This window comes from Scomber japonicus, chromosome 11, assembly GCF_027409825.1.
Source record: "Scomber japonicus isolate fScoJap1 chromosome 11, fScoJap1.pri, whole genome shotgun sequence".
In the NCBI taxonomy this organism is placed as follows: domain Eukaryota; kingdom Metazoa; phylum Chordata; class Actinopteri; order Scombriformes; family Scombridae; genus Scomber; species Scomber japonicus.
Window position 1 is genome coordinate 20,154,768 of NC_070588.1, and position 24,224 is coordinate 20,178,991.

Sequence of the window (24,224 nt, forward strand, 5' to 3'; positions counted from 1 at the left end):
TGCGTCATCGGGGGGTGTGTTGAGCGGGAGGTGGGCTGAGCCGGCTGTCAGTCAGTGACGTGAGTGGAGCACGTGCGTCGGTCATGGCTGGGAAGACATTGTGCGACGGTTATCTGGCTGTAGGCGAGGAGAGCTAGAAAGAGCCGCAGCTCCCTTGCTGACGAGCTGACCGAGGGAGTGAATGTCTGTGTGTGTGTGCGGGTGGGTGTGTGTGTGTGTGCAAGTCTGAGTCTGTGCGCATGCACATGCTGCATGGGCTGCAACTGGAGCCGCCACTGCTACCGCCACTGCTGCTGGTGAATAATGCAGACAGGGGAACGGAGTTTGGATAGCATGCAGGGAGTCAGATTAATAATGCATCTTGCCGGGTTACGAGCTCTGCATTAGTTAGTTTGCTGGAACCTGTAGCTGCCTGCTGCCTACCTGACTTACTGACTTCCCACCTACCTTTTCTGCCTGCGACTGCCAGCCTCTCTACCTGACTGGTGGACTGTCTTACTTATTCAGAAAATGTCTCACTACCACTTCATCAAATGCTGTAAGTAGCCACTCAGCATCTCTTTATCAGTGTGTGTGTGTGTGTGTGTTTGTGTTTTTGTGTGTACTTGAACATGCCTCAGCCTTGGGTGTGTACCTGTTATATTACCACTTACTATATGTGCAGGGTGTCATACACTGTGTGGGTTTATATGCTTAGGAATTCTGGTCACTTGCTGCTGACACAGCCTCACCATCTAAACTTCAAATTTGTGTGTGCGTGCAGTAAGTGGGTGTGTGAGCTTGCTGCAGAGAGCTGCTGCAAACATGTGAAGCTGACCGGTGAATGCGGCAGGTAGCAGCAGAGGGAAAGAAAAACCAGCGCCACAAAAGATGCAGATCCCATGAGTGTCTGGCATATTCATAACACACTGACAGGCTGATGGAGAGAGCAAGTCATTTGAGAGGGAGAAGGACAGATGGAGAGAAAGTGAGGGTGATTTAGAGGAGTGTTGGAGAGAGTGAGGGAATGGCAGGATTGGGAAATGGAAAGGAGGTGAGGATAAGATGAGTGACATATGAAGAATGTGGCCAAGTGGTGGGATGAGTGCTAAGTAGACTTGAGGAGGAATATAGTAGATTGATGCTACTATAAAAGGTACTGGCAAGGAAGGTGGTAAGAAAAGAAGGAGAATAAAAGAGGAGAAATAAGATAATTCATCAATAATAATAATAAATGCAGCCAGAAAGTCCTGCATGTTTATGGTATCTGCAGCTCAAAGCATGTGTGTGTGTGTGTGTGTGTGTGTGTGTGCGTGTGCGTGTGCTATTTTCAAATTTACAAGCTTCCGCAGTGTTATTTGCTGGAGCCTGCATGGGATGTTTTACATTCAATCAATAACTGATAGCCAGGAGATGGGATGGCAGAAGGAGAAAGCTTTTTATCCGGGTCTCTTTTTAACACTGCGTCTCTTCTCAGATTCATTTAGCCCCCTTTTCCCCATCGGACTGAGTCCTACTGTCCTTTCCCACTCTCATTCACATTCAGACTTTCTGTGTAGAGCAATTCATCACACAGCGGCTAACGGCAGTATTATTTTTGTATATTGGTTTAGAGCAGACGTTATGTCATACTTTTTCTATCCAAATATTAAGTGAATATTTTTGCAAACCTTTTCAAAGGTTGAAAAAAAGAATGAAAAAGAATGTGTGTTTTCATCAGCTAGGTTGTTATGCATTATCCATATCCATATGAAAAATGGAAAATCAAGTGTGTATTGATTGAGGGCAAATTCTTATTGATCCTTTCTGTCAGCCAGTGTTGGCTGTAGTAGTTGACGTTTCCATCTAGAACCAGGAGCCAAGAAATGCAATGTTCTGCTGATGACAAAAATGTTCTATCCACAATATATCACATCTAAAACCACAAGTAAACTGCTGGGCAGGTCAAGTGGAAGTTGAAGTGCAGCTTTAGCACACTAAGCAGACATCATTACTTATTCAGGAGTGCATTTGTATCACTTTATGTAATTATCTTTACAGACAGAAAATGTTTTTCTTCAGGGTGTTCAGCTGTTCTTAATAATCTGATGGACATACATCTACTACATATACAGTACATAATGTTGTGTGAGTGAGAGTTATGTCAGCATCAATATGTCATATCATGGGATGTCTTTCATGTGGTGGGAGTTTATAGGTTGATGCCACTGTAGGGGGGCGATGGACACTGAAGGATATGAGTGGCAAAACCAGAGAAAACAGAATGGAGTCAATACAGAGAAAGAGATGCTTTGTAGATTAACCCCATTCACATTTTGTGTTGTGTGAGACACAGTTTACCACCAAGCCTTTAAAAGGGCTAGGGATGGATATGTCAATCGGTCAGTTGGTCCACTACTTTGGTTCTGCTGGATTGATGTGAAATTTTGTCCAGATAATCATGGTTCCCAAAGGATGAAGCCTTGATGATCCTCTCACTTTTCCTCCAGCACCACAATGACGTTTACATTTTTTTTTTTTTTTTTTTTTTGGTGAAATGTCTCAATAACTACCAGATGGATTGCCATAATATTTGGTACAGATATCCCAGAAGATGAATCCTACTTTTACTGAGATCATAAGGTCAAAATTTCAATTTGCCCAATGCTCACAGTTTGGCTGCCTTTTAAATGCAATTAGTGTGGCTGTTGACTCCTAACCTTCCACACACCTACTGAGCCATGTACTCATAATACATCCATGGCCATTACACTGACACATTGGCCAAGGCTGGTCATCTGGGGTGTGCATATATGTAGTATATTTATATAGACTCTCACAAAAGTGATATATTAGAAAGGGTTGAGGAGAGGGGAAATGTGCAAGTACAAGAAAAAAAAAGAGGCAATAACACAGGAGTGAGGAAGTTGGACTATAGAGAGATGGAGTGGCATTATATTGGAAAAGGCAGCAGGTTGAGGGTGTTTTTCAGTTTGTGTGTATGTGTTTGTTAGCTCACTCTGCAGCCAAGTTCCTGGAATTAAAATACAGTTAAAGCAGACACCTGGCATGAACAGTATAATAATGACCCCCATCGTCTGGAACGTGAACACAAAAGAAGGTTTTTGTTTTTTTTGTTTTTTTTACATGTCTAACCAGAGCAGATGGCACTGGTGTATTGTGCAGGAGGTGTGTGTGTGTGTGTGTGTGTGTCTGTGTGTCTGTGTGTGTGTGTGTCTGTCTGTCTGTGTCTGTGTCTGTGTGTCAAAGAGGGGTGGAGGGGGCAGGTGTTTGAATGAATGTGTAGATGTATATCAAGCAGGAAAAAGCACAAAGGGACACATCAGCTTCATTTGTCTGCCTGGACAGCTTTGTGTCTCTCTGATAGAGATCAGGTCCAAACACACCTCAGTGCCTACAGATAAGAAACCACAGTATATAGTATAGGGCTGACCCAAAGTAGCAACAGTCTACTCATGTCTGTTATTGCTGTGTTGATTTTGACATCACTTTCTGCATATGCAAAGAGTTAAAGACACATGAGGAGGAGACAGGGGGGTGTGGAGAACATGAGGTCTACATGTAATACTTCAAAGGTACTAACACTAGCAATACTTTCCACCTGACGAGCAGACTGATATGCGCTCAGACCCAGACAGAAAGAGTTGAGATACTGAGACAGAGACATCTTCTCTCAAATAGATCAGTGGAGAGACAAACAAAGTGGGCACAAAAGGACCAGAGCAACAAAGGCGCAACAAAGTTGAATTTGATCAAAGAATGCATAAGAAATGGAGACAGCAGGGCCAAAGAGAGTCTGTGAGTCAGAAAGACAAACACAACATACACTCTGTCTCTGCTTAGACATCCTCTCTTCATGTTCTGCTTGTCCTCTGGGCTGGCTGTGACCTGAATTTGTCAAACTGTCAATGCTATCAATGCCAGTGCACTTTGGTATATGAGCATATATACACTAAATTCCTCTGCTGGTGTATGCACTTTGACTCTAAGTTTCAGTGTGGACGATTTAGCGGCATCTAGCAGTGTGGTTGCAGATGGCAAGCAACTGAATACCGCTCTCCCTCTCCTCTCTCACTGTATAGGAGAACCTATGGTGGCTCGAAAAAAACATGATACAGTTTTTGGTGGGTCTGTTTTAGGCTACTGTAAAAACATGGCGGTACAACATGGTGGGCTCCATGAAAGAGGACCCACTCCCTATGTAGAAATAAAGGGCTCATTCTAAGGTAACGAAAACACATTCTTATTTTCAGGCAATTACATACCATTCCATTTCTGCCGAGTCCGTTCAGCTAGATGCCACTAAATTCTACACACTGCACATTTTTCATTTGTTAAGTGTGCACTTTTTACGGAGTCAGGAGAATCATTACACACTGTTGGGATAGGAGAGACAACACACAAAATGCTTTGATGCTTCTCTCAACTGGCCCCTGGGCTAAACAGACACAGTAAATACAGTTTACAGTAAATATGCTAAATGATTGAAACAAACAAAAACACACATAATGCATACAAAACAATATAAGAGATTTAAACATAGGTCAGCCTGGAGGTAAAGCTCGCAGGGTTGGTGTTTTATGATCTGAGCCTTGTGTTGCTCGATCAGTATCAAACTGTATTAGAGTGAACACAGTGGACTAAAGTGTTTTCACTGATTAAGCCATTTGTCTTCCTCATTCTTGCCATCAGAATTTAAAGTAACATAATGCAACTATTCTACCTTTTTAAAATAAGATCTTCAAATCATTTTGATGTAACACTGACTTGTAATAGAGAGAATAGTACTTCTTTCATTCACACTCTGCTTCCTGAATACCTGTTCTTACACCATGTAACTAGGGTTGAGCAAGTATGATCACCTGTGAGAAACAGTAGTTACCTGGATGTCTCCAGTTCTAAGAGTATATGCAGATGGGTCTTCAGCTAATAAGAGACAGCTGGCTTGCCTGATAAGCCCCTCGATGAATTACAATCACGTATTACCTTGCCATTATCTAACAATATTGTTATCAAAAAACTAAAATACATACTAGCAGCCACTGGTCTTCATGGTGTGTGAATATGATGTGGATTATACCACAAGTCAGTCAGTATAGCTAAATGTAGATGCTAATAACATTAGCATCTACATTTTAGCACACACTTTAGCTGCTATGGGTTCAGATGTCGATGATCATGGAAATAAGTTCAGCCAGAAGCACAGCGAGGGATGTCACAACAGTAACCCTGTGTCTAGACTGCAAGCATAGTGAATCTACACAGGCGACCTGAACGCCTCCTGTGTAGTTGGAGCACTCACTGCTAAAAGTGCTGCTCACGCTACCCCACGCTCTGTGGGCGACACCCACAGCATGAGTGTTGAATTCTACTCCTCTTCAATTAGTACTCCCTCATGTTACAATAGTGCAGTAACCTCACTGCTCATATATTAACAGAATGAAATGCACCAGCGTCCCATAATTACCACTTGTGACAGCAGAGGCTGCTGTTGCGTCTAGTCAACATAGTCTCGCTTTAAATGGAAATAGTTTGTGCATAAGTAAATTCTATTTATTTATTTGTCTTGCTGTCTCTCTGTCTTTCCATCCTACCAGGTTGTTTCCAGCTTTGTAATGTCTTTCGTCAGAACATGGAGATAGACCAGTGTCTGCTGGAGTCTCTCCCCATTGGCCAGCGCCAGCGGCTGGTCAGGAGGATGCGCTGTGACCAAATAAGGGCATACTACGAAAGGGAAAAGAGCCTGCAGCGGCAGCAGGGTGGTATAAAGGTCCGAGCCCCACCCACTCACCGCAAGAAGCAACGCGTTCGCTTTGGCCTCGCTGATGTCATACAGGATGCAATCATTCGCCATGACGACAAAGAAGGTGTGTGTATTGGTTTGCGTTTAAAAGGTGTCTGTTGTGCGGTGAGATAGTAGTGTGTGTGGTTGTGTACACAGTAAACATTTGAGGGAGAGGACTGGATACTACATTTGCAGTGCTGGCACACCAACAGTATATTGTCTGTCACATACTGTTAACTTTTTCTGACACACATTCACAGCAGTGGGACAAAACAGTGCTGCTGTCTGCAGTTCTGACAATTTGTTCTGCTGGAATCTGGCCACTCAACTAGGAGAACTGAGTAAAGCTCTTATCCTGAAACTAAGGTTGCGTTCACAGTGCAAGCAAATCTGATTCAAATCTGATTCCTTCTCATATACGATTTTTAGGCCTGACTGTCCACACTGTTTTTAGCAAGTGTCCAAATCGGATTTGGCTCTGTTCAGACTGGGCCACATTAATGACCAATCTGACAGGTTGCTGTGGCAACGTCGTCAGAGCGGAGGCCAGGTAAAAGAGGCCCCTTTGCTTTTTGTCCATTGTCACCTACAACATTCAGTGTCAATCAGAGGGTTTGTAATATTGTTCAATGATGCCAAAAGTAGTTATAATACAATGACACAGCTTTTGTGTAAGTCTGTCTTGCAATATGAAAGTACAGATAATGTCATTTGATTAACAAGCAAACAGTATACTTTGCAAGATTGATATAAAAATGTGACTTAGTATGTGCTATGTTTGACATAGACATAATTAAAAATATTTCATGAACCTTCCCCATTTCCCCTTAAAAACTTATTTTAAAAATCTTTGTGTGTGTCATTGTATTTGTTGGGAATGCTCATTTATATATCCATTGTCAGACATATCATCAGGGGATCTATTGACAGTAGAGTAAAACAGTGAGATCTTTGTTCAAGCAGATAGTAAATCATATTTGCCCTCAGGCTTCAGGTTCAAGCAGGACTACAGCCAAGCTTCCAGTAAAGACTTTCAAATACTCATAGCGCTTTTGTAAGATCAGATAGTCAATGAACTCACAGGATTCAAGAGGCCTTCACACTTCACTCTAAAGGGCATTGATTTTTGTCCAATCTTACCATGTTTCTCTTTGTCTATGCCAATCATTCGCCAGTCATTTACGCAGCTGTCCGGGTGTATCTGTGTCAGCTCTACTCGCTGTCTTTGCAGGTCACTGTGTTAATCTCTGCTCCCTGGCTGCCAGTGAGGTTCAGCTGGGGTCTGTGAGAGCAGCTGGTGTGCCATTGCAACAGCCAGACTTAAACCAGGGTTCCTTGGCTTGGCATGAATCAGACCTGCTACCCCTCTGTCTAATGCCTACCTACCAGCCATTCTCTGCCATGTCACTGAACTGGTACCAGGCTACTGTTTGTTTTGCTAAGGGAAGACCTCCTCACCTTCTGAGTGGTGTTAATGGAAATAACTGGATTTAGATGAAAGAAATAAAAGATTCATGCACAGCAGATTCACTTCTAACATATGCCTTGAGTCAAGGGGCCTGATGGAAGCTTTATGATCTGTTCATATCAAGTTGGATTGTCTGCATTGCTGTCTAGGTCTTTGTGAGGGCTTGTGGGTCTGTCCAAAACCACTTTTAGGTAACACTGGTTAGGTCCGCTTTTGCCACATCTGGAAAATAGAGCTGCTCATAACAGTTTTACTCACAGTTGCTGCCTTAAGTTAGCTTCTTTTTGTACAGAGTGATAGGATTTGCCTCAGGCTTGGGCCCTCCCCAGAGTAATATGTGAACATTTCCGGATCTTTTCCTCTCTCCCTCACTACAGAAGTATTTTAAGAGAAGTGGGAATGTGTAAACAGCAAGAGCCTGCGGGTTAATCTGGTGGAAAGGGGTAAAAGTGTAACTGAAAGAGATTTGCATTTATAACTCATTGACAATTCCAGGATAAGTTAATCTCTTGCTTAGAAAGTAGACTTCAACAGAAATATTAAACAGCATACATTATTGCTGATTTCATCTTTATAAATGATGCAAACAGTTTTACCACATCTTAATCAGATATGACGCCCAAAAAAATTGGATGATTTATTGATTATATTATTTTCTCAATACTATTGTTAGAGATCAGCATGTTTTAAGAATATTTTGAAAATACTTCAATTAGTAATTTGTGTCTTACATAGAATTTTAAAAAATTACATCTCCTCCTTTTTTACTCCTCAATTTCTGAATATGCAAATATGTTTTATTTCAAATGTTTAACTGTTTCCACTTCATACTTGTATAAGTTGCATAGTGGGAAACTGTTGGCTCCAAACCAGCTGTGATGCCTAAAATCAAACTTTCCTCCTTCAGTGGATGAAAATTAAAACAGCCCTTTAGTGTCAATCTTTGCACATACATCATTCTGCACAGCGAGACTCAAACATCTAAGTGAGGTAACAATGAGTAAAACACATTTTTGACTGGAGAGGCTCTTTAAATATCTCATGGGTCCCTTCAAGTGTGAAGTGTGAAATGAGACTGCCAGACTGTGTCAATGTTAGAGTGTTAGAGGCCAACAAAAATGAACGCCTCTTAGCTGATATACAATTATATCTTTAGCATTGCTGTTATCTCAGACGAACTGTGCATGTCTCAACTTGATTGGTTTTCACATTTTAGCGTGTCCCCAGATGGTGCTGATTAATGAAAAAATTGATGGAAAGACATTTTGGCGACTCATCGTTATTAAGAACTGTGTGTGGAAGAGAGAAAATGAGAGATTAGTCAAATGAGATTCGAAGAGAAAACGGCAAAGGAAACAAAGAGGCTGCGAGGAAATAGATTGACAGAGATAGAAAGAGAGAAGGTGAACCCAAAAACAGGCTTTAATTAGAACATGACAATTCTAATTAAAGCCTTTTTTTTTAGTGAGCTGGCTTCAGGATTAGATTCACAGATGCACAAGTTCAGTCTGCTGACAGGGCAGCAAACGTACACTGTCATACAAGGATTTATTTTCTTATCGGTTTTCTTGGACTGGAAATAAGAGCAAGAAATGAGATGAAGAGAAGCAGGGGGGATAAAAGAAGAAAGGGGTTGAACACAGTAGGGAAATTGGCAAAAGAAAGAAACCGAAAGGCAGCGGGAAAGAAACCTCCAGTCCAAGAGGATACTGTACTGAAGCGTTAAGGTGAAAAAATAGCACACAAGCCCTATAGTAAAATAGAGACAAGCTGTGCCTCATCTCCCTTCTCTTTTCCTATCTGTCATATGCAAACATCTGGCTTTCTTGCCTTGTGACATTTGGTGAAATTGCTTTTCCCAAACCAATCTCTTAACTTCATCAAAGTGAGACACAAGTGGAATGGCAGCAGCTGTTGCCCTCACAGCCATGAAAGCTACAATCAATTTTTATTATGTCTTTCCATGTCAACAGAATAATGATATGAAATATGACATGGTGGTGGTGATGATCCCCTGCAAAACACAATGTGAAAAATTTGGGGATGATGTTAATTAATTATAAAATCTCAAGCAGGGTGAGCAGGAATTAAGACAAATTTAAGATGACTGATTTTAAGGAGAGTTTTCCCAATTTAACTGATGGTAATAAGACATTTCTGAGTGACAGTATAGAACTGTTACAGTCACCTGTTACCAGCAAGCTGCATCCCGATCCCACTGGTGCATGTTTTGTATAAATATATCCGTTAAACCATCTGACTTTGTTTAGTGTCAGTATTATAATGGTTTGCCATTTGCATAAACAGGAGTTCTTGTGTGTGTGTGTGTGTGTGTGTGTGTGTGTGTGGAATGACTGTGAAGTGCTCTGTCAGTCCAACATTTTGGTGCAGAGTGAATATCTCCCCAACCATGAGGCATAGTCATGAAAGACACTCACGACCCCCCCATGTCTTTGTTGTTCCCCTGATTTTTTTATCCAGTGCAGACCTCAGATCAAACATCAAGTTTTTTCCCCCACTGACACTTAATGGGGATGCCAAGCTAGCAGAAGTACTGATGGGGATGCACACAGTCACTGCATTAATGGACGAGTACTTCTTCCCCCATGCCTGCCCTGTCATGTGTTTATGTGTGTAAGAGTGTGAGTGCTAGATATTGTGGCACTTTATGGATGTGTAATCAGTGGTGGACGAAGTACACAGACCACGTACTTGAGTAGAAGTTGAGATACCTAGTGTAAAATATTACTCCAGTAAAAGTGAAAGTGCTCCCTTTAAATGTCGACTTGAGTAAAAGTATAAAAGTACTTGGCTTCAAATGTACTTACGTATCAAAAGTAAAAGTAATTTGGTGTAATGTAGTTCCAATGTCTTGGTATGTCCTTTATACACTCAATCAAGTCATTTAAGGTTAAAAAGCCCACTAACACCACCCTGAAAACAAAATGTTTTCCATTTGTGATATCTGGTATTGATATCTTTTGAAATTATCATAAGCACATCATACTAAATGGAAATCACCTGATTAGGAATTAATAGGGAGGGGGAAAACCACACTAGACACATATTTCTTTAACTTCCATGTGTTGGCAGGGCAGGCTACTGGACAGCGAAACTTTGTCAAATGAATGCTAATAGAGATATGGATGGAGGAGAAGGCAAGTTGGGACAAGTAGCCAGGTAGGGGGCCGGGCCAAAACTGCTCGACACACGATGTGTTCTGATTGGTACACTTGCGGTGCACGTTCATTTGGACCTGTCACAGCAGCTGGTCATGCATGCATGTTGTGGAAAGGAACATGGAAAGGAACGACAGGTTTTTGGAAAGTAGTTGAGTAAAAAGTAAGATTTTCCTCTTCCAAATGTAGTTGAGTCAAAGTATAAAGTCTCACAAAACAATGATACTCAAGTAAAGTACAGATCCGCTAAAAAGTTACTTAAGTACAGTAACGAATTACTTGTACTTCGTTACTGTCCACCACTGTGTGTAATTACTGTATGTGTGCAATGCATGCGCATACACAGATAGTTGTCTGAATAGCCACCTACCATTATTGATCAATGTGTATAGATCCAGTGACTTACAGACTCTGAGTAGTTCATAGTGAGGAAAGGAGGCAGCAGAAGTCATACTAATAACTTCTAGTTTTGTGTAGTGGCTTGGTACTACTACTACTTGGTACTACTTTCCACATGTGGCTGATTTTACCATCAGTTTTTCACAAAGTATGAGAAAATTAAATTAAATTAAACAAACAGGGGGGACTAGTATGTTACTGTCAATAAATGTATTGTTTTTCAGTTTCTGTCAGTCAGATAATGTTAGAAGAGTCCATCTTTCTCTACACTTTGTTATATGCTGTATTTTTCAAAGGAAATTATATTCTCCAGACACCTGTTGTAGTTGTGGTGGACGTGGTGGACAGCACCGCAGTTGAAGTGGGAAATCAATGTACCACTCAGTATCCTGTCCTGTAGTCTGAAACTAAAGACGTTAGCTGCTTATTCATCAGTCAGCTGGCTGGCCATCACCACCTCACATCGATCCAACACTTGGTTTCCTCTTCAGTGGAGAAAACATGTCACACCTTTACTGCAAGCCACTTCATATTATATATATATATACACCGTTCAGCCAAAACATTAAAACTACTGACAGACAAAGTGAATAACATTTATTATCTTGTTACAATGGCACCTGTCAAGAGCTGGGATATAAAAGGCAGCTTGTGAATAGTCAGTTAAAAGTAGGGAAATGTTAAAGGGAGAGTTAAAGGATCTGAGCAAATTTGGGACTTTGACAAGGGCCAAATTGTGGTGGTAGGATGACTGTGTCAGAGCATCTCCAACACAGCAGGTCGTGTGGGGTCTTCCTGGTACGCAGTGGTCAGTATCAAATGTAGTCCAAGGATGACAATTGATGACCCTGTGACAAACCCGGGGTCCGGGCATTCATGTGGGTGTTACTTTGACATGAACCACCAAAATATTGTCGCAGACCAAGTGCACCCCTTCATGGTAGCAGTATAACCATGAAGAAGGGGTGTATGTATCTTTTGCAGTCTACGACGAGTCAGAGGTGTTTTGGTGGCATGAAGGGAGCCTACACAATATTAGGCAGGTGGTTTTAATGTTATGGCTGACCGGTGTATATTATCTCCCAAAATGATAAAACACAAATCAGAGATGGGAGGGGAGAGAAAGAGAAATAGGAATGTTTGAGAAATAGATATTTCTCTGCAATACAGCATGCCAGGATTAAAGAAGTGTCAGACACCTATCATGTTTTTGATAGAACGGGGCCTACAGAGGTGACAGAGGAAGATGTCTTGATATCTTTTGCTGGAATTCAATATCAAACCTTATGATTCTTACAAAGCAGAGGGCGCTTTAATGGAAAATACATCATCATCCAGCATATTAACATTTTCCACTGGCAATGTAGTTTATAGCTCATAATATGAAACTTTTGGTGCACTCCATGACTCTGCAGCACTTTTATAGAAGTTTGGAGGTATAGGGTAATATTAGAAGAAGCAGAAGGGAGCATCAAAATTAAAAGTACACGTTTAATTAATATTAAAACTAAGAGACATGGCCAGCCCAGAAAATAGATTCAAGATTTTTTGCATTCCCATGAGTGTTTCCCTCTTCTGCTCACAAGCATTTGCATCTTCTTACACAGTCTGTCGGCTGAATTCCCTGAGGAGACTTCTGTCTTTTTTTTTATTAGCAATAAAAGTGAAGGAATTTTATTCCAGCAATGAGGTATACACCATCTTACACATTGATTACCTCCCTGAAACAACACTGCAGCTAAAATATTTGAATACATTGCAAAGTAGGCAATGTACTACAAGGCAATATTAATGTCATGATTAATTTATCACAAATACAACATGGTTTTGGTTTTAGAGGAAATAATTAAATGCAGCTTAATTTACCAAAATAGACATTTATAGTTACTATTTTTGGTGTCATGATTTTAGCCTAAAGGTATTAATTCAGCATTAATTTGACCGGAATGCTGCTATCCATTCATGTAGAAAGAGACCTTGTTTCTATACAACCAATAAAAGCTTCAGTGTTACATCAGTGTTCTATTATAGGGAGAGCAGACAGTCACACTGAGCCTGATAGCATCCTGCTACACCACAGAATACCCACAGGCTCTGAACAAAAGCTCACATTAGTTTTTCTTGCTGAAGTCTCCTTCTTATCTAACTTACTTAACTTTATTTACTTTGTCTCTCTATCCTCCTTCCCTATGGTGTAATATCAACAATCTTGTAGCATGCCAGCTGCTGTTAACCAATCTTAAGACAGCAACATGTTTCTATTGCCGGCTTAGACAAAAAGGATATTATTGATCTTAACACCTTTTTTCTATAATAAAAAATATATCAATACTTTGAACAAACACGTTGACTTTTTTTTTGTTTGCTGTAAATGTATTGACTGGTTGCAGAGACTGAAATCCATCCTAAACAAGTGCACAGGACACACATGTTCCCACTTACAGAATCATAAGATCATCTACATTTAGAGTTCAGTATTATTGAAAAAGTGTGCAATATCTTTTTTCATCAGGATAGAAACAAAGGAAAGATTTCGTAGCTCATTTCAGAAACATGGGGCAGTGAGGTGAGACAGGGCTTCTTGTGTCTATGACTGTGTGATAAGGACTGAACAGACAGAGGCATTTATAAAGGTTAGGGATTTGAACAGAATCTCCTACTGAGCAGCTGGGGAATGAATCTTTACATTAGGGGAAGTGTGGTAGCTAGTGGAAGAAAATTGGCAATTCTTCAGTGAAGTGACATTATGGAGCATGCATTATAGGGATTTTATCAAATTCATGGAATATCACGGTTCAGTAAGATAAGACAGGCTGAAGAGTACATAAGTACATTTAATCTTGTTATGAATCCATAGAACATGCTCGGCCAGCATGTGCATTATTCAAGAACTTCAACTTATTATTATTATTGTCACTTACATGGCTTGCTGCAGAGGGTAATAATATTTCTTACCATGAATGCCCTCTTCAGGAGGGAATGCCCTTTTTTTTTAACTGTCAAGGCTTATCCAAGAGATGGATGCTGTATTCAGGTGTTATCTGAACACAGGATTCATTCATAAAGGAATGACAGCATCATATTACTGTATATTCATATCTCATAGTAAAGGATGGCCAATGAAGTCATATGTACAGTAGGTACTGTAGTAGGGCATCCAGTTCCTGATGTACATTGTTCAATGAATTCTCTCTCTCTCGCTCTCGCTCTCGCTCTCTCTCTCTCTCGCTCGTACTCTCTCTCTCTCTTTCTCTCTCTCGCTCTCTCACTCACTCACTCACTCACTCACTCACTCACTCTTTCACTCTCTCTCTCTCTCAATCTCACTCTCACTCACTCTCTCTCTCTCTCTCGTTTCCACATTCCTTACCAGTTCCTATCTGGTTGCCATGGAAACTCCACATATGTCTCCAACAGCTGTTTTGCAATATTCCACAAAATGACAGCCAATTTAGCTTTGCGCCCACTCTCCATTTCCCTACGAGCCTCCCGATAGACACACACACAAGAGCAAAACCAAAGCTTGAGATCATAGCATATAGCGCAGCGTATAATCAAACACCAACTGACATAAAGATTTAGTATAGAGAAAAAAATGGCATAGGGCTACTCTACTGTATTTATGTCAGTCATGCAGTGGACATAAATCTATCTTTCATATTTAACTATACAGCACAGATAAATATTGTCATCCTTTAAACCTACAGCACCACCTAATTACCTCTACATATAGCTCTTAATCAGATACTTTCCCCTCATTTACAAATGATCATGAGATAGTGCTTTTTTGGTTTACCACTGAATAAAATGAAACTGTAGGATATACCATTTTTAAGATTTGTTCTTGGGCTGTTTGCCTTTATTTTTGTAGAGGCCAACAGGACACGGGGGGAGAGAGGGGAATGACTTACAGCATAGGTCCCTTGCCAGAATCGAACCAGGGACGTTGCCTTTATGTAGCATGCGCGGTAACCACTCAGCTACCAAGGCGCTCCATGACACATTTTTTACTGCTTATATTCATCCTAAAATGGTATGTTAGTCCTAACTTTGAGACTCCTATGTAAGCTGTTGATGTAAGAGTAATTCACAACAAATTTTAATTATAAAAGATTAAAACATTGACCAGTCAGACAGACAGACAGACGTTAGCAATAGTCTAGAGGACTGCTAAGATCTACTCACAATCAGTCAGTTAGTGCTGGAAATGCCCCTCGTTGCATCAGGTTTTTGTAAAATACAACAATAATGAACCTTTTAAAAAATATATTTTGATGGATGACAAATTGATAAGGAATGTGTCAGTTCATCAATGAATCAGAACAACTAATAACATAACAATAAGACAATGGTTTGTCTGTAAACAAAATGTAGTTTGTAACATTGATGAACTTGGAATATGATGATTGTTGAATTATCTCTCTAACCAAAAATGCAATCTTCAGACTCCACTTTGTCCTGCCATTTAGGAGGATTTCAAGTAGTGACATAAGATGCTTTGTGAGAACGGCCTCAAATTTACATCATCAAGCTGTGAGAAAACTATATGAGAACTTACACTAATCTTAAAAGGAAATAGTTTGAAATGTAAATCTACATACAGTACAGTATACCGCACTGCCTCTGTACTCCACACAGTGGATACATGGACTTCCTACACAGATTGCAACAGTCTGTGTTTTTTTTTTGTTTTTTTACTGCCTCAGGCTCAATGTAGTACTTGACCTTTGACCTGTCTTTAGACACATTCAATAATGTAACATAAAACTCAGACAGGTCCCTTTGTCAAAATCTAACACTAACAGGCTCTAACAGATAGGAGGTTATGCAGACCAGAAATGTCTTAACTACTGAATGACTGTTCTTCGATCACAGTTGATTGTTCTTTAGCCGCAACCATGCTAATGTCTCGCCTGCTTATAGATTTCACATTTACTAATGAGCAGTCTTGTGATATAGGATAGGAAAGCTAGAGCATTACCTATTCCCTGGTAAATACTTAAGCATTAGATTAGCCTTAATTTGAGGTTTACAGTCCTGAGCCCTTACAGTATGTTAAGAAGATGGAAGATAATTGTGCTGATTGATTCCAACGTTGGCCAGTTTGTTTCTGCTCAACCATTTAAAGGCCATTAAGCTCTGAAAGCCATTAGGCAAATGGGAACATATCTGTGTACGGTACAGTCTGTATTTGCCCAGTTTGGTAGGTGTGCACATTTGGTTCCTGAATTATTTGGCAATTTAAACATTTAGGTAGTTTACAGAAAATGAAGTGTGATAATTGTGATAATTAGTCCATATATAAGCTATAACACTAGAAAAAATCTCTTCTTGTCTTTGCAATGGCTTTCAGAATTTGACTGTTGCAGAGAAAGTTAAAAAAAAAATTCTTTACCTCAATTTAAGCTTCTTACTTTTGAGAAGCTGTAACCTTTACACACATGGCATTTTGTTCTTGTGAAATAACTGACACGATTAATCGATTAATTGACTAAGAGATTGTAGCGTATGATCCATAGGAAAATAACCAGTCAGTATAATAGCTGCAGCTTAGTTAACGAGTCGTGATAAGAAAGGGTTAGGGTTAAAACAGTTATTGAGACTGTGTCAAAATGGTGTTGAAAACGTACTTCCTGTATGTGTGTCTGCGTGCCTGTGTGTGTGTGTGTGTGTGTGTGTGTGTGTGTGTGTGTGTGTGTGTGTGTGTGTGTGTGGGTTGGATGTATTTAAGCAAGTCTGTCAAGATAATATCCCTTTAAATGAAATGACCTCATGGGGGTCATCAGCAGGGTTCATTAGATGGAATTATCACCACAGTAATTACCATGGTTACTGTCTTCAGAGCCAGTGGCTTTGGTTAAAGACTTCAGTGTGTGTGTGTGTGTGTGTGTGTGTGTGTGTGTGTGTGTGTGTAGGGATTGCGTGACAGTTGTGACTGTTTTGCTGGTATAAGGCCTTCCAGGATCTAGTCAGTATCCATCTAGTGCTGTCAGTGTCGGTGGGATCACATATGTCCAAACCACAGCTCTCAGCCTCGTTCTCTTGTTTGTCCATCCCACTTTATTTATCTGTCACACACTCCAGCACAGACATATACGCTCATCGTATCCCGCTCTGTTCTCATTCATTTTTTTGTAGATGTTAAATAAAAAAATATATCAGTTCGCTGTGACCTTGTTTAGCCTACAACTGTCTGCTCATCTGTGCAAGACTGGCTGTGTGAACTTGTGTAATGAATGTAATGGCTGGTGTGTTTTCGTTAGCAGATCTGTGTCAGTGTGTGAGTGGGTGGTGCGGCTCACTGGAGCTTACAGTATGTGATGTGAACGTGTGTATTCATGTGTATTTCTGGTTTGCTGCTGGAACAAGGAACTAACACACACACACACACACACACACAGAGAGCCTTAACACTGATGCACACTGACATGTCGAGGACAGTCAGGACACTCTGCACATGTTGGTTTGGTCAGGGAGTGGTAAAGATCAGTGTCTGTGTGTGTGTGTGTGTGTCTGCATTACATGCCCTGAGTGCCTTGTCTGTCTTCACATACAGCAGGTGTTAACTTGTGGATGGAAGTAGTAACAGTCATATATTTTTGTGTTGCAGTGTTGCGTCTGTTGAAGGAGGGAGCAGACCTGAACACTCCCATTTCTTCTGGTGGATCCTTGCTACACCTGGTAATACGGACACATACACACACTCATACACAAGTTGTAAAGGGTATTGTTCTGACGTGTGTACATTTATTCAAGTTGGAGTTTAATCCAACTTGAATCATAAATGCTACATTCCTTGTCCTAACCTATCCTGAAATGTTAGCCTAATTTTAACCTGAAATAAATTGTTTTTTTTTTTAAGTATATTTTTTCGGGCTTTTTTTTGCCTTTAATGTACAGGACAGTGGAGATAGACAGGAAACAGGAGGCAGAGAGAGGGCGAATGACACGCAGGATAAGACCGCTCGGTTCGGGATTCGAACCGGGGTCACCTGCAACAAGGGCTATAGCCTCAACACATGGGGCGGGTGCTCTACCCGCTGAGCTATGCTCAACCCATAAATTGTTACTTTTATGGACAGTGTTTGTCCCCATATTATGATTAATGAGTGTGAGTACAGACCCTCACATGGTGGTGGAAAATGTACTCAAATATGTCCTTATCTTACAAGTAGAAAGGTACATTATTTTTTATTTTACTGAAAAATGCTCAGAAAAATTAAGTTAAGTAGGAAATAATGACGTGATCGAGTGCCAGGATGTTTGTAAGTCCAAATGAGTGATCAGTGCAGCACATTACACTACACACTACATGTCATAGAGACCACATGTTTTTTTCTTCATTTGAATGAGGTAATCAGACAAGCTAGTCCACCTGTCCTGTCCTGGGAGGTTGCTCATATTACAGTACACATCTTACACCTGCTGCACCTTTTTCACACACATTATTTATTAAACTATACTCTCTAGATCACAAATCTGCACTATTTTAGTAGTGCTTCCGGAAATATACATTTCTGCAAACTAATAATACAAAAATCTTCTGTTGGTGCGATCTACAGTGTGCTCGCCATGACAATGTGTTCGCGGCGGAACTTCTGATTGAGCGAGGCCTGAATGCCAACCTGCAGGATGAAGACCTGTGGACAGCTCTGCACGTAGCATGTGTGTGTGACCATGCAGATGTGGTGCTGCTTCTGTTGCTGGTGAGTCCAGTCCATTTTTATTCATACAGAACAATATCACAAATCATAATCACAAATTTACCTCAAGAGGCTTTTCTTCTATCCTTAAATCCTGGAGGACATACACGCCCTTGAGAAACACACATGCAAACATAAACACAGCGTATGTGGACATAAGAGCTTTTACATGCTACAAATACACACAAGCAAACATTTTGGACATAGTTTTCTTGTTGATCCATCCAATTCCAAGCGTGTCCGCTACAAATTAGATTAGTGTTTTGGAAAGGCTCGGCATTCGAGCTTCATGTTTCGAATTAGCGGCTGTATTCACATTAGTCATCCAGAATTTTCTCTCCAAGTGGAGCATCTTTCATTGATGAGGGGGTTTGGATTACCAAAGGCCTGAAACACGACTTTCCATTCTTTCACAAACCCAACTGTATCACTGAAAATTAGGATATTTAGAAATTGGGCATTAGCATGATATCAAAGCATGAGCCCGTTCTGCGGAGGATGTTTCCAGCTCATCTCGAGTCTGTCTTGACAAGAGCTGTGGTTGTGCTGATTAGGTCCATAATGAGAGCTGGGCCAGCTGCAGGGGAGGGCATTCACATCAGGCCCAGTCACTCAGTGGGCTGGGTGTGTTCTGCTGGTGTTGATTAGAGCCGGGGAGGCTTGTCAGTAATTCGGAGCTCTGCAGAAACTTGTACAGCTTGGTTCTGCTGATTGGGTCCTGAGTGATTGCTGGTTTCCTATCTGTGGGGCAGGAAAGAGATGTTCCTGAGAGGAATGGATATGTTTGAAGAGTTGCCATCCAAAGGGTGTGCAGGGTGGATCTGTCAGCCTCTACTGACTGTATGACTGTTTGCTTCATGTGAGTATTTTGTATTTGCATGCTTTTAATTTCCCTGGAAGCAAAGATTAATACAGACTGCCTAGCTTGTAGAGTAGAGTGTGATATAGATACGCCAAATACAATTTATGCAGTGAGCTATGCTTTCATTATAGGCAACACCATGAGAGAGAGAGAGAGATTTAAGACTGCTCCCTGGGAGGCAGCAACTAAATGTCTCCCATTCACCACCAAGAAAGAACTAGTTTCTAGTAAATTGGGTCATATTTACACAGAACTCAGTCCTGTTAAAAGCGAGCAGGGGGTAAAGAGGAAAAGACTAGGGCAATTTCAAAGAAATTGAAAATATCTGATTCAACATTTTTCCAGTTTACTGTAGCAACACCAAAACATTTTTGGGGGGCTTTCACAGCTTGAATTTCCTTTGATACAAAGTGTTTATTTATTTGACTGCATCTTCTGCTTGTGCGAGTGTGCACTGTGATTGTGACAGTATTTGGATGTGGAAAGACTAGCCCAGTAAGATAGGGGACTTTAGAAGTATTCATTTTTCAAAGTGCTGTACATTGCTATGGAGTGAATTTTTTCTTCAGGGTAAGATAAACACTTGAGTTTCTTTTCCTGTTACAATCGGTATGGCGGACGGTTTCTGAAAGGGGAGCTCAAAGCTCTTCCTGTGCAGAAATAGCTTCAGCTGAGCCATATTTTCGGTAGAGATGGAATATCCTTTTTTCTTCTATTCATTCAGTTTTACACCCATCTCCTCCAGCACAAATGCTGCCAATGCCCAGTCATCCTGCTCTGTTCTCAAGCTTCTGCCTTATCAGAGCTGTAAGTAGACGATCTTCCCTCAGAATATGACGGGCTTACATTTTAATGAGAAGTGGAACAGTGGTCTCGCCAGAGGAGCTTGACTGGCAGCCTTATCTTTGATTGGCACAAAAAGGAGTATTGCTGCTAATCTATTGTGTCCTGCTCCTTCGTCTATTTCTCTGTTCCCCTCCCCGTGTTCTCTGTTTCTCTGTCCTTGATTTCATGTCTCTACTTCCTACACTGAGGAGCAGAGTGGCTTTTGCTGACAGAAATGTTACCGAGCTTGTCATAAGGGGAAAGTAGGGAGGGTTTGATGAGACGTCTGGGTGCATTGTTGCTGTGTCCGGATTGGAAATAATGTTAATTCTCTTATCTTGTGACTCTAAACAGCAGGAGAGAGGGGAGAGGAGTAAGCCATTTCTAAACACCCTCATTCACAACCTATTTCCAAACCCATTCCCATACCTACTCCTTGCTCTGGTTAGTGTTTGTCATTGAGACCCTGGTAGAATTAATTGGCTGTTCAGAGACATTGTCAGCACATGAGAACATGACAGGGTGTCTTAATAGTCTTTATAACTGATTCCTCAAAACAATTACTCTTGTAATATATAATATTAAGCAATATATTGGGTGGTAAAGGGTCTGATTATCAAACAAAACCAGAGTAAATTTTCTGCATTTTCATACTGATTTCAACATAGCCTGTTACTTAAAGGTGCAGTGTGTAGAATTTATTGGTATCTAGCAGCTGTGTTGCAATCTGCAACGTCACTACTAGACTCCACCAAGTCCAACACACTGCGCCTTTAATCGCTTTGGTTCATGTGCGAGGTTGCCTCAACAGAGGTTCTTAATCTCCATGTGTTACATTTTTAGTGGACTTCTATTCCAAGCACACAAGGCACAAATCAAATTAATTGTTAAAAAAAAGTGGCAAGTGATTAGAGTTAATTGCAGACTTGCCCTACTTCAACATCAGTGTCTTCCAGAGCAAAAGTTTCTATCCTTTGATAAATGTATATACTCTGTTTGCTCAAGAACATGTAAATACTAATCTTAAATGTTTTAATGTACCACCACCATGCACTTCATGTAGCTTCATGTGATCATGTGATCCACAGGAGAGTGGTTCTGTTCCAAAGTGTTATTTCTCATCTTAGAGCTCCAAACCCATGGGGCCAGAGTTGTAGAACTGACCCACTTTCTGTGCTTGTGTATGATGAATTTAAAACTTCTGAAATGTGAGTGCTTTGAAGTCAAACGATTAACAGCGAGCCCCTGGCTGTGCTGAACTTTACTTGACTCTACTTTTTGGTCTTTCTACTGATAAGGTAGCCCTCCCTTCTCCAAACATGCCAGTGGTTCATCAAGCAACTTGTGCACTCTTCTACGGTGTACAGTATGATCAGATTTCGTTTGAACCTGCAAACGAACAATTTAGGAGAAGTTGAAAGTTTTTGGACTAACATTATAGCTATATCAATTTTGCTATAAAAATCGTTTTTATTATGGTGAAGAATTGTCCATGTTTATAAAGAATATGCCAATTTCTTTTGAACAGTTATTAAAGTTTGTTTGGCAACAGCAGAAAAGATGTGCAATCAAGAGAGAATAATAATGCTGTGCGGGATAAAATACTTTGAATATAAAGTTTGAAGATTCATTGAGATTAGATAACTTTATTTTTTCTTTGGAGAAACATTAACAAAGGTGAAAATTAAAGTAACGTGTTAATTTGTTATTGCAAAGACACAATAGAGAAAGCTTTAGGATTATTTGAACTTTTGTGCATGTAATTTCGTATGTAGACTGATATTCGAGAGTTTAAAAAATTATAATATACTAGTGCAGTGCCCGTGCAAAATCTGTTTTTGCGTGTGCAGACATCCCAACCTGCAAAAAGTCATTTCAGGGAGCTTCGTACCGGGGGGGGGTGACGGTCCGGTGGGTGCAATTGGTCTAATAAGCAGTAACACAGCGCTATCAGGACGTTTTGCTCTCACACGCGCTGCACTGATAGTCACACATGCGAATAACAGACAGACAGATGTTCCTATAATTTATAGATAGATAAATAATATAAATACTAATGATTCCCCAGCTGATATTCATATTCTTTACAGGTTGGGACATTTTACAGTTGGAAAATAAACTTGTGACTATTGGACTTACGTACTCATGATGGTGGACAGTTTACAGAATGGTAACCCTGTTTCAAAACATATCTTCTGCATATCTGTACATCAGTTTCCTTGGCTAACATGTATTCCAATACAATATATCTGCAATCAGCTAATATCAGTCAATATATTGACCTGACTGATTTCCCAGCCTGGTCTCTAATGAGAAGTCTTTGCACCGGTTAGATTTCCACTGTGCTTTGCTATGATCGTGTGCAGCTCCGCACTGACTGCCATCAGCACACATCTACTAGTTGGTATTGATTTTGTGGCAGTCACTGCAAGCAATAACTGCCATTATCTAAATGAGCTGCATCCCAAGAGACGTCATGTTTAAATAAAAAATTAAATGAACCGTGGATAGCGTGTGGTATAAACAGATTTCCATCTCTGGGAGGTCCGTGGTGGATTCATCATATTGTGGCAGGGAGCGTGTCAGGGTCAGAGGTCAACTTGTTAACCCCTCTGCAGTCTGCGTGGCTGCTAGCCGCCGCCAGCACGTTTATATCTGTCAGTACTTATCATATGAGCTCAGACACATGATTAATGTCTCTGGTTAAATGGCCCACACATCATGCTTTCTTTGCCATGATCTGTCTCTCGGTATTAGAGCACTGTTTGCCATGATAGCACTATGGTATTTTCACATAGGTTTTGTACATTTTCTTTACGTATTGTTATGTTGTTCTTGCTCTTAAAACAGGGCTATGTCACTTATGTAGAATATGAAATTTGAATTCACATTTTAACGGAACAATTCCAATAGCATCTCAAGGTTTATCCAGGGTTTTTGTCCAGCTGTGAGTGAAGGTGGGCAGTGGTGAGAGTGGCCTCTTGGCAGACAGAGTAAGATATATCTCTCTGTGTGTCAGCTGATAACTTCATTCAGCTAGACTCCTATTGACTTTTACTGGACCTTGAAGTGTATTGTCTGGGTTAGTACACCCACTATGCAGTACACACATTCATGTACACACAAAAGAACACACACACACACACACACACATACACACACACACACACACGTTAAAAGAAACATCCTGAGAGTGGCTGTCAGGTTTATGAGGAAGTTGATTACTGTTTGGGGGACAACACACAAATCTAAAAATTATAGATGGAGCAGTGTAAATGTGACACCAGAGGGGCAGGGAGATTGGGGATGGATGATGTGTGTGTGTGTGTGTGTGTGTGTGTGTGTGTGTGTGTGTGTGTGTGTGTGTGTGTGTGTGTGTGTGTGTGTGTGTGTGTGTGTGTGTGTGTGTGTGTGTGTGTGTGTGTGTGTGTGTGAAACTTTATTGATCCCCTATGGGAAATTTAGGGTCCAAGCAGCTTAATACACGTAGAGACATCACACATAACATACACATACAACATAAACAGGAATGTAAAAAGTAAAATCTGTATGAATACAAGTTAAATAAGGATAAAGATACTAAGAACGGTATACTAAATAAAAACAAAGGTCCACATAAATGTGTGTGTGTGTATGTGTGCTATATTTGTGGTGGTGGGAGCATAATATTATGCTCTCTGTCTGACTCATCATGTTATCTCATGCTCTTCTTGATGTGCTTCACATGGCGATAAGGTTTCTTGTTCTCTCATGAATAGTCATGAAGCAGCAGCTTTTGGTTAATGTTAATTAATTCCCATTGTTAACCCCAAACAAACCCTCATAAGTGAGCGGAAAAAGCTCCCACTAGACGGCACAGATTGGTGCACAATGAAACCACTTAAAAGGCTCACCTGAACAGTTTCTTCTAATGGCGATTTACAGCAATGTACTCCCTTTATAAAGTGTAATTGTTTGGCCTTTGTTGGGTGAAAAACATCTGAAAATCTGCTAAACATTTTTTGAACTGAAAAACTGTGGAAAA

At 40.6% G+C, this 24,224-nt stretch overlaps 1 protein-coding gene across 1 annotated transcript in view; it reads left to right on the forward strand.

Annotated features, from left to right (window-relative positions):
- Positions 1-510: 510 nt before the first annotated feature.
- myo16 (myosin XVI) overlaps positions 511-24,224 on the forward strand; it is a 79,320-nt gene continuing 55,606 nt past the window's right edge. The window contains exons 1-4 of the mRNA XM_053329024.1: positions 511-538; positions 5,577-5,846; positions 17,421-17,491; positions 18,373-18,516. Coding sequence (XP_053184999.1) covers positions 511-538; positions 5,577-5,846; positions 17,421-17,491; positions 18,373-18,516 — 513 coding nt within the window. The remainder of the gene's footprint in view (positions 539-5,576; positions 5,847-17,420; positions 17,492-18,372; positions 18,517-24,224) is intronic.